Raw genomic sequence first — 11,944 nt, 5'->3', positions numbered from 1 at the left:
ACTGAATGAAGTAAACTAATTTTAGGACCTTTCAATTTTAAAATGTTTTGCAGTTTGAAAGACACTGCCTGTTCTCGCAAACAGGATGTGTTATGCGATATTGTCACCCATTATATACTGCTCTGTTTTAACACAGCATTTTCGTAGTTTCTCAAAAGCAAAACTTGCGGACAAACTGAATTATCGGGTGAAAACGGATTCAGAATTGATGTTACATTTTGAAAACATAAAATGCCTTGATGCATTGCTGAAGTTAAAATGTTGGTTTCTTCCTCTATAACGAATTAATTCTCTTTTAACATGTATTTCCAGTTGCATGTTATTTGGAGTATCCGTCAAAAATACAGAAAATAATACTGAAACAAGTTGTTTTCACTTCTTAATATATGGTTATTTATTTTGCTAGAGAGCATGTTACGTAATAATCGATATCCATAATTTTGTAAATATGGTAAGTAAAGCTTATATATAAAAAATCCGATTATAGCGTTTTGTTTCACTGTGTACTATTTTGCATGTGTTTGTAGTAAATCAGTATTTCTTTAAAAATGTTCACAAATTACAGTTTTAATGGCAAGTTTATTGATTTGCTGAACGTTTACACTTGGTCCAGTTCCATGGATGTTAAGTAATCCGGCAGAGGGTGGCATCGTAATAATATGAAGTTTAATATAACCCAATGCGTAATATGTGAATTTAGTAGGCTTACAGAAAAACTTCAGTTGTTACTACGCTTCAGTTATTTTTCTTGCTTCCCCTTTAAGAAGGTGAACTTTGACCTGTGGGAAGAGACCCAACCCCTTGTCAGGGAAGCTGCGGGAAAATGCAAAAACTCGGTGCATTGCCTTATAAGGTCTGTTTGAGCGCATGCGCAGGACAGATAGTTTTGTTTGAAGTGGAACTGCAGTTAGGTCTGATTGAGAAGCTGCATTGAAGCTATACAAGCACCCCTTTTCTGCGAAACTTAAGTGCTCGGTTTTTTTTTTGTTCGTTCTGATCTTTAACTTGATGCATTGCTTTAAACATGTTAGGGGTTTACGCGAATATAGAAAAAAGCCAACTGGTGAGTTTCGTGGAAGATTACCTTGAATGTGTGGAGTCTCTCCCTTTGGACATTCAGAGGAATGTTTCACTGCTACGAGAAATCGATATCAAGTATCAAGGTATGTAACGCGGCACTACGTTGCACTATTGGGTTTGTGTTAAAATTGTTCGTGTTTTCACTTACTCTTAACGATGCAGTCTGTGTATATATATATATAGATATATGTATATATATATATATATCCATGTAGATCTCTATTTACACACCAAGGAGGATGGGGAGAAGGCTCTCGGGGGTGAGGGTTTTCGGGAGATTCGTTCCACATAAATACAGATAATGTCAGCAGTAGTATTGTCACCGCGTGTTCATCATGCGGATTGTCTGTAGTGTGATTGATTTCTCGACCGCACTGGCAGAGACCCGTGTTCAAAATGAAGGGGCACCGTGGGTATCAGCCATTTTGGCAAGTGACTTCAAAATCTGTTCCAGAATTTAAATCCACCGCCGAGACCTGCTAAACACTCGATGGAGGACTTCATACGTCGCCCTCCCACCTGCTGTGAGTTAAAACGGCTCATTCAGTTGAAAACGTGCTCGCCGGTGGGCGTTTGGATCGGCACTCTCGCCTTACTTAACTCGACTAGCGTGCCAAATAAGTTGGAACTCGGAACTCACAGTCGGTAAACCGTGAAAAAGTAGCAGAAGTTGCAGGCATAGGTTATACAGATTTCCTGAGATGCGCTTACAGCAAAGCGTGTTTCTGATTTGAAGGCTGTGATCCTGCTTATAGAGAAAGCTAGCGAACAAGCAACGGGTGATAAAAAGTTTTGCGAATCGCTATTCTGCGGGATCCGCTTTTGTTCGAAATCGTTCAGATACGATATATGTTGACATATATCAACATTACATTCCCTTTGCTATTTGGTGCAATGTAAAACAATAAAATGTTTGATTTAATTTAGTGTGAAAAAGGCAAGCATGTGTCGTCATATCCGGGCTGTGTTGAATACGGAAGTACAAGACTACCACTAGACCGCTTGTTGCACATGTTTGGATGGGTGTCGTGCTCCTGGAAACGCATTTTTTTTTCTTTTTCAAAATTGCCCTGTTCTGTATCAGCTAAAGATGCCGATTCTTAGATAGTAACGTCTACGTTTACTTTGGTGGGAAATGAGAATTTGCTAGATGGTGTTGACATACAGTTCGTGTAGCGTTCGTCACTCTACGGTTCATTATTGTCATTTTGTTAAGGATAATACTGCTTACAGAAACTACGTATAAATCTGCACGGATTTCTAACCACAGACAGTGCCCGATCCTTAAGAAGGAGCCTCCTGTGTTTTTATACGGTTATTTTTGGGTACAGCGTTGATAAAACGCATGCGCGAACAGACGCAAGAGTACGCGCTTCTGCGCATGTCACCCTCCTGCATGTTTTGGATTTACGATTTTCACCACTTTATTTGGCAAAATTAAGTATTTCAACAAATTATTTAACGTGGTACGCCTGTTCTGACCACAACATAGAGTGACTAGTAAATATTTTGGGTTAAAATGTTTTGGTTAGATATGGTGAGCGCATTTGACTTTAATTTAGCATGATTTGGGTTCAGGGAAGTGGTCAAGAGTAATGTTGCAGGAGGTAAATTTTGGTATACATTGATCTTTGTCTTGTAAACCGAGAATAACTCGTGATTAGTTCGTTTAAATTCTGTACGTCCTGCGTTTTAGTGTAAGCATACTTGTGTATATGTATGAAGAGTTTGCATGATAGCACAAAATTTAGTAATCAAATGAACTAACAGGTATGCCTAGTTTAACAACATTTTAAGCGGTATGTGCGGTTAGTAACTGTTGAATTTTATTTTCCTGTAAAGGGATTATTTTTTCACTAGCCCCTTTTTCATTTTAATCTTTGTACATTGTTTCAGTATTTATGTCTTCAAATGCCTTTTACCTTTTTTTTTTTTTTTTTTTAAATAAACCTGTACATTTTCACAAAACAGAAATAAGTAAACGGCTATCTTGTTGCGTGACTTCCCAAAGGCGTCATTGTTTTGGGTTTGTTGTTGTCCTCTTAAACAACATATGTGCAAGGTTTCCAGTTCTGAATTCAGCTGTTTCTAATTCACGGATGCTTATAAATTGTTGATATCCCAAACTGTTTTTACTTCATGCAGAGTAGTCCAGTTCATATTATTAATTAATGTATCTCAGCTATTCAAGAACCTTTAAAATGCAGACACAACCTTTGATTCAGTTATTTATTTTTCCAATCCACCTTATTCATTTACAGGACTACCGTTCCTCATGGCCTGTCCCGACCATTTCAAGGCTACCTCCAAATGTTACTATATTCGGTAATACTTGTGCAAGTTAGGCCACTTGCCATATTTGGGATGTCTGAAGAAAATTTGTACTGACTGTATCTGGACTAGGATTTGAATCTTATGTTCTTGAAGCTGCAAGTTAGCAACACTAACCACTAAGAGGAGAGCTCTTCAGAGAATCAGAATTTGACTAATATCTATAGTCCTGAAAATACTTTTCAGAAACCCCCTTTTTTTGTTTCCCTTTATCACTGTGTACTGTTATTATTCTGAAGCAACCTGAGGCATCATTTATCAGCTATGCATTAAATGTAAAAATAAAATAAATGCTATTTGCTTTTGGTTGTTAAAACAAATCCTTTATATTTAAACACTTGAAAGATCTACTTGAATTATTGAGTAGCATAGGATAGATTAGTGGTTCCCAAACTTGGTCCTGGGGACTCCCTGTGGCTGCAGGTTTTTGTTCCAGCCAATTTCTGTTTTTTATTGGACTCCTAGCATAATTGAGTACTATTTCCCAGTTTCTGTGTTTTGGAGTCAATGTACAAATTGCAAAACTAAGTTTGGTAGATTTTTGTTAAAATGTATATGCTAATTTTCATTCTGCTTTTCTGGGTGTTCTAGTTATTTAATTGATTTACTGATTAGTGGGTCTGACTCTGAAGTAGTTGCAGCTTTCATCATCCTGGGTGTCTGCTCTGGTTGTTGCTAATTGTCACTATTAGGGTTAAATGAAGAAAGCAAAATACACAGGAAAATAGGAAAACAACAAAAGAGTTATACATTTTATATCTTTAAAAATAAGTAAATATCTGAGTGTCTTTTATAAATGTGGAAAACATACTGTTGGGCTTTTCTGAATCAAAATAAGAGAGAAAAAAATGACCAGCTAATTAAATGAGATCAGTTGTTATAGTTTATTCTCACTGTTTGTAGTGACAAAAACCTGCAGCAAAGGGGGTCCCTATGACAAGGTTTGGGAACCACTAGGCTAGATGGTTTGGTTGCAGTATTAACATGGCTACAAGCTTTCCAGCAGCTTTCACTTCTATTTACCTATATCCGATTATTTCTTGCATCTTAACTCCACATTTATTTAAAAAAAAAAAAAAAAACTTTGACTAAATGCAACATTTTGGGGTTAGCTTACAGATGTAAAATATCTAAATGGAGTTATTGCATTCATTGATGGATCAGAATATCACAAATTAGTATTGACCTTGACCGTATCATCACTTTTCTATAATGCATGACACACAGCGTTAACATTTACTTCATTACAAAGTTTTTTGTATACTATGTGATATTAACTTGCACTATTTTGGAACACATGCATCATATATAGCCATCTGAAGTGTTAAGTTCAACATAATACATCTCTGCATGTTAATAAATGCTTCATTTATTGTTTTTTTCCTCCCAGTTACAGTAATCACAGCGCTTGAGGGAGGCAGAGTTGTCTTGTAGCTGTAGCTCTGCATCTAAATGCCAAAAGAGAAAAAAAAGTTTTGAAAATTATCAATGTAAACGAAACAAAATCATAACTGCAAACTCAACGGAATTTAAATCTGCACAGTCTAAGTAGGTGTGAAAGCACACTGAGATGCTGGGAGGGTTGGTCTGTTCTGGCCCATTCAATTAATGTAAATAAGAAAAAATAGATGAAAAGCAAAATCAAGTTTTTCACCATAAACTGGGGATGGAGACAGGAATGGTACCCCGTGAAATGTTTTATTCTATAAAAGCAATCATCCTGTAAAATTGCTTAAATTATATGATGACATTGGGAGGTAATTACTTGAGGAAGCAGCACTGGGTATCGGGAGAATCTGCATTTGTTTAGACATTGTTTTAAAGAAAAACAGTTGTGACAAACAGTATTGTAAATTTAAAGTGTACCTAAACACAAAGCTACAAAACTAAAAGGAAAGTCTTCCTAAGTTCCGCAGTTTACTCCAGTTAATACCCAAATGTAAACCTCTGCTGACCAAATCCATGTGACAGGAGGGAAAGTCAAATTTGCCTGTAAAGAAAGTTGAGGAAATGATTGCTCCTACTAGTCTCATTGTGAAACCAGCAAAGATTTTCTCAGAATGAAAGCAGAGAAGTGCATGCTTCTTCTGGAAGGTCCATTTGTGCGCCCCCGAATGGGAGATATGTAAATTTATCACTGAAGATACTCCAGCAATATCCTTCAGATTTTGGCACTTAGACCGCAGCGATGTTGCTTATGATTGGTGAGCAATTATTCCTGTGTCGTAGCTTTTCACTACATTTCTGTATACTGCCCAGGTGTCAAACATGTAATGCAACTGCCAGTTTCTCATTTGCTGGTGAACTGGTACTTTGTGAACCATTGAAAACAAATGGACTATTTGCAGTTAGCTTAATTTATCTTTTTTTTTTGTGAGTAAACCCAGATACACTTACCTTCCATAGTTTTCTACAAGTGACCAGGCCAGAACTATGACCATTTTTCATGTACATACAGTAAGCAGTCTTCTGTTTGCCCTGAATAGTTGAAGTCTGTCTGATGCTTAACACTAGAATTACCAGAGCCTATGAAAATACTCGTAGATCCGTCCCACCTTAAAACGCTTCTCACCTCTCCATCAGCATCTTTTGTCCTTTAAATGTGTTGATAAGCAGCAAACTGCAAGCAGCCTGCAATTCTCATCCCCCACCCCGCACAGTTTTCCCAGGTCAAGTCTGTTTACCTGCGTGTCAGTTGTATAGAGTGAGAAGTCAAGCAAAATGACACCTTTTATAAATACTATATCATTATTTGGAACACTTGCATTTCATGTGTGTTCTGTGTCTACAACGATCTATGCACAGTAAGCACATCGTTAAAACAAACGTTTTTCATGTTTTAGTAATAATTGACAAAATGTAGACACGAAGTGTATAGTGTGTGAAGCCTGAATTCCAAATATCAAAAACTTTCACAAAAGGTACAAATATAAAAGAACAAATGTGCTTACAATCAAAAATATAACTGCTGAAAAACAACCTGCGTTGGGGTGTGACATTGACATGCAGTTGCTACAACAGCTTCGGTGGTGCAACGGTATCGGCTGTTGACTGGTAATGAAAGCTTCATGGGTTCGATCCCGGAGGAGTCCGTCATGAGAAGTGAGCTGCTCGTATTGTTACTATTTTAGAATAAAAATAAACATTTGATTCCAGTCTAACGGCCGGTGTAATTTATGATACTTGTAAAGGTTAGCTTTGTTTTGTGATTTTTTTTTTAATAATTCAGTTTTATTCCCTCAGCCGCATTCACGATCCCAACTCCAAGCCCCCACCCATCACCCCCCCCCCCGCATTTGACACTGCTGTTTTCACATAGACGCGCTATAACAGGTAAACTCAAATCATGACGACGGTAAGTGGGGTAAATAACATTCGATCTGGCTTTTATGTAAGTAACATAAAATAATAATAATGTTTTGGGCACATGCACTGTCCTTTGTATGCAAGAGCCAAATCGAATGTTAACTCATGACTTGAGTTTACCTCTGTTATAGCGCATCTATATGAAAACAGCAGTGTCAAATGTGGGGTTGGGAGTTGGGATCATGAACACGGCTGAGAGAATAAAACTGAATAATAATAAAATAAAAAAAACAAAGCTAACCTTTACGAGTATCATAAATTACACCGGCTGTTACAGACTCAAATCAAATGTATGTTTTTATTTTAAAATAGTAAGGATATGAGCAGCTCACTTCTCAAAATGGACTTCTCCGGGACTGAACCCGTGAAGCTTTGATTACCAGTGAACAGTTGATACCATTGCGCCACCGAAGCTTTCATAGCAACTGCTTGTCAATGTCACACCCTGACGCAGAGTTATTTTTGAATGTAAGCGCATTTGTTCTGTTATATTTGTACCTTTTGTGAAAGTGTTTCTTTGATATTTGGAATTCAGGCTTCACACATTATACACTTCATGTCTACAATTATTATAATTATATGTTTTAATGATGTTTACTGTGCATAGATTGTTGTAGACACGGAACACACATGAAATGCAAATGTTCCAAATAATGATATAGTATTTATAAAAGGGTCATTTTGCTTGACTTCTCACTCTGCACAGCCCTAAGCAACTGACATGCAGGTAAACAGACTTGAGCTGAGAAAACTGTGAAGGGTCGGGGATGCGCTAGCAGGCTGTTTGCTGATGATCAACGCATTTAAAGAACGAAAGACGCTGACGGAGAGGTGCAAAGCGTTTTAAGGTGGGAGTTTTTTTTCGTAGGCTCTGGTAATTGTAGTGTTAAGGGTGGTTCTGACAGTGAAAGGGACAGAAATCTGTAGCATCTGGTAAACTCAACAATCCATTCATTTATTTTCAAACCCACTTATCGAGTTCAGTGTTTCAGGGAGCAAGTCTACCTGGCTATTGAGTGTGTGGTGAAAACCAATTGTAAGAGTTACACTAGTTCATTACAGTTTACATCAAATAAGTCTAGAGTTGCCAGTTAGCTTAATATGTGTGTCTTTGGGATGAATACATTTGCTTTTCCTGTATTCCAGACATTCATTGGGTGAATGTGCAAACTACACTTGGGCAGCACGCAGATATGAAATTTACTGGTGTTTAGAACAGTTTTTGGATGGAATAATTTGAATGGTAGCAGTCCAGAGTTTCATAACCATGCATCTTGTAGAGGTTTACAACATCTTAAATTTAATTTAAATGCCCAATAAAACAAGTATACTTTGTAATTAGAACTGGCCAAATAAACCACATTCTTATTGTGATATGCAGAAATGAACTGCTTTCTTTAAAGGGTATTTAAATTGATGAAAGGGTACATTGAAATTTATTTCCTCAAGTAGAAGTTGAGCTTTCTGATTTGGATAGGATTAGAATTTGCCCTGGCATGGTTTTCAAATGTATAAATTGTTAGCTCTGTGTTTTTATTATCAGACTGGCGTTTAGTAATCAACCATTAATACTGTGTATTTTTAAAGAATTCAAATCTAACTGCCATCTCCACTGTGTGAAACTGACAGCTTTTAATTTACATTCAATGCACAGGTGGAATTTCCCTCCAGGTTTCAGTTATTAATGTTAAGTTTCACTGGAGTTTTTTATTTAAGTGTATTTGATTTGTGAATTTCTTAATGTTGTAAAATCTTTTGTCTCTTGTTGTAGAAGTTTTGAAAGAAGCAAACGAAATTCATGAAAAATACAAAAAAGAGTCTGATGAAAGTCAGAAAAAAAGACTGCAAAATCACCTCCAACGTGCTCTTATTAGCAGCCAGGAGCTGGGAGATGAAAAGATTCATCTAGTAACACAAATGCTGGACCTGGTGGAGAACCGAGCCAGACAACTAGATGCTTACTCCCAATATTTTCAGGAACCAATGGAGGTTGAGAAGACTATAGAAAAGATCAAAACGGAAGTGGTACAACCTGAGAGATCATCTTCGAGGAGGCCTAGGCGGCAACGGAACAGTGAGAGCAGAGATTCCTGCCACATAACCAATGGAGTGGGAGGAGGAAGTGAGGAACAGATACCTAAAGATAAGAAACCAAAATCTGCCAAAAAGAAAAAACATTCCAAGGCTAAACAGGAGTGTGAGTTATCTCCTGTGGAGTTTGCCATTGACCCTAATGAGCCTACCTACTGCTTGTGCAGCCAAGTGTCGTATGGTGAAATGATTGGGTGTGATAATGAACAGTGTCCGATTGAGTGGTTCCATTTCTCCTGCGTTGGACTCACATACAAGCCAAAGGGAAAGTGGTACTGTCCTAAATGTAGAGGGGACAGTGAAAAGACAATGGACAAAAGCATTGAAAAAAGCAAAAAGGATAGACGATCGAGGTAGTGATTATTTGTGTGTGTTTGTATATGTGTGAAAGAGTGTAAATATTTTTTTAATGTGTATATAATGTATATATGTGTATATATACACGTACACACACGTTAATTTTTTTATTGTCTTTGCAGAGCAAACAATCTTTTAGAAAAGATGCATATGTCTATGCAATCATTTTTAATCTATGGTATTAATGTAATATTAAAAGTTGTTGTACTTATGTGTTGTGAATTGTTTTTGTATGGGTTTGCACTTAACCAAAACAAAATATATTGTAGGAAGGGGGTTCATGCAGTATATCTTGTGTTCCGTAGTACTTATTTAAAAAAGAAAAAAAAAACTTTTTCAGTAAAGAATTAACATATTTAAAGGTGGATATTCATACTTCCAATGCTTACATTTGAATGGATTCATGTGTTTTTTTTTGTGTGTTTTATTTGGAGAGGAGGCTTGTATAATGACTTTAAAAAGTAAACAAAAACGTACCTAATACGAAGTTGATGCCATCTGTTGAGAAGTGTGCAGCTGGCAAAAATGAAATTTCCCTGTTTAATGTATAAAATCCTAGTTTATGTTCCAGCCTCACTTAATGAGGGCTTTTTCAAGTTTTTCAAAATAGTGGCATGCCAAATTACTTCAAAGGTGAAATGCTACATGCTGGTGAACAGGCCTGTGGAGTTTGTAAGGAAAACGTTTGACTCTGGCTCCTCAGTTTATGGTACCATTGATTCAGCTATTAGACTAATTTACTATGTACAGTTGATTGTTAGCATACAGTGTACAAGGTATTTCATCCCTGCCAAACTGAATTTTCAAGCTAGTTTTTAGCACCCTAACCTGTTATTGGTTTGAAGGCTGTAATTATGCTGTGGTGGCTTTTTAATTATTATTATAGTATTAAGTGGTGAAAGTTTCGGGGTTGTTTGTTGTTGTGTTGGGTTTTTTTTTTCCAGTGAAAATGCTGTATTTACCCATGCCCTTGTTCAACTAATATTTTAGTGGAAAATCGCAGTGCAGACAAACTTACCCCACAGAGCCCTGTGATACTTAGTAAAGCCATGGTACCAACACAAAGCAGTAGAGGCCATGCGCTCCAGCCTTCCACCCTGCGGGTGTGTGTTTTTATTTTTATATATATATATATATATATATATATATATATACACTGCTCACAGTGATTTCACTGAACTTGAGGTGAAGTGAACTCTAATGAGGGTTTGCTCATTACTATTAAAGTTACAAACATTGAGTAGCATGGAACATATGATAAAACTTTTTGGTTGTTTTGAACTATTTGTTTTTTTTTTTTTAATTTTTTTATTTTTGCCTTTTTATCTTAAATTGATTTAGTATATGTGAAGTTGGGAATGTTATCACAGTATATTTTAAATTTAGTCTGAGTCTGTACATTCTTATCGACTTTGACTTCAGCAACCTGGTAATTGCTGTTGGGTCATAGGTCATAGGTCTTTTCTTGTACCAAAGTCTGTCTCAGCAGCCTCTTGCTGTCCATAAAATCTAAGGAAATATATAAATTTGTGGAACAGAAGAATGGGCCAGATTTGTCTAAATTTTATTAACTTTAAAATTTCTATATATTTGTATTTGCCAATGAGTTCCCCTCCCACCCTTAAACAAAGTAATATATAATTTCTGGAAAACCATCACCAATGACATAGATGTTATATGCACAGGAGGATTTAAACTTTAACATTGATATGAAGCAATAAGAAAGCAATGTGTGTTGAACATTTTAATAAAGCAGAGAGGTTTGGGTGCCTTTCGTCTTGTGTATCATCATTTTACACTAGTGCATCACTTCACAATATAAGGGTTATTTGCCCCTTTCCATTGTAACCTGCCACTATTCTGCATGATAAAGAAATGGCTATTGCATTTGCAAAGGCTATAAATGCAGGAAGATTGAATTTTTACTGAGATCTGTGGTGTAACTGTGAGCTACAGGCTGGTGAGGCTGTGTGGTGTTTTCATATAAGAACTGCTATATCCATGTCTGATAATGGTGGACTGGATAGGTAAGACTTTTAACAGTTAGTGTTTCAAGTGCATGGTTGTAAAATTGTCTATATGAATATTAAGAGCAATGTGATCTATTTTTCTGTCTTTGTGGCACACTATTTTTCAGTGCTCTATTTTCTGTTTACTAATTTAATGTTACTGTTTTCAGTATTTAAATAAATGCGCCAGTTTATCAGATTCTATGTCTTGATACACAAAGCTGTTTTAGCCCTTTATGAACTTTTAAACCTCTGTCCTCCAAATTATACCTGCTAAACTAATACTATCCTTTGATTGCCTTTTTTTTTTTTTTTTTGTTAGTAGTAGTTGTAGTTGCAGGAGTTTTTGGGTTGTATAGAATCGGTTAACCATCCATCATGCGCGCCTGCTTGGTTTTATGTATACAGTTTCCTGCTAGGCCGTGTTGCTACTTATTCCATCAATAAGGTGAAACTACAGTATTTTACCTTCAGCTAATCGGATTTCAGATTAGCCTCTGACATCTTAAAGCAGGAAATTAATAAAAAGACACACATTCTCCCATTCATGGAAAAAAAAAACACATTTTTCATTATTCAACAAAAAGTTCTATGTGGTTGGATGAAGGAATCTATTGCCATTAAATTTTAAAGGTAGGCCGATGTGTTTTAAAAACAATTAGTAGAGGTTTTGCAGTTTATATATTGTACATTTCTTGCTTTATGATGTT

The 11,944-nt window shown here is 36.4% G+C and overlaps 1 protein-coding gene across 1 annotated transcript; it reads left to right on the top strand.

The window, feature by feature from the left end:
• Positions 1-877: 877 nt before the first annotated feature.
• ing2 (inhibitor of growth family, member 2) lies at positions 878-9,436 on the top strand. The gene is made up of 2 exons (XM_039751045.1): positions 878-1,163; positions 8,549-9,436. The coding sequence occupies exons 1-2, from the start codon at positions 1,025-1,027 to the stop codon at positions 9,223-9,225; spliced, it is 816 nt and encodes a 271-aa protein (XP_039606979.1). The 5' UTR covers positions 878-1,024; the 3' UTR covers positions 9,226-9,436.
• Positions 9,437-11,944: the final 2,508 nt, after the last annotated feature.

The sequence above is a fragment of the Polypterus senegalus genome, chromosome 4 (genome assembly GCF_016835505.1).
Source record: "Polypterus senegalus isolate Bchr_013 chromosome 4, ASM1683550v1, whole genome shotgun sequence".
Taxonomy (NCBI): Eukaryota; Metazoa; Chordata; class Cladistia; order Polypteriformes; family Polypteridae; genus Polypterus; species Polypterus senegalus.
This window is presented reverse-complemented; position numbering and strand designations above follow the sequence as displayed.

Excerpts from the sequence above, each read along its gene's own strand:
- ing2 (XM_039751045.1), top strand. The coding sequence starts at position 1,025 with ATGTTAGGGGTTTACGCGAATATAGAAAAAAGCCAACTGGTGAGTTTC. Across the intron at positions 1,164-8,548 it reads AATCGATATCAAGTATCAAG|AAGTTTTGAAAGAAGCAAAC; the intron begins GTATGTAACGCG and ends CTCTTGTTGTAG.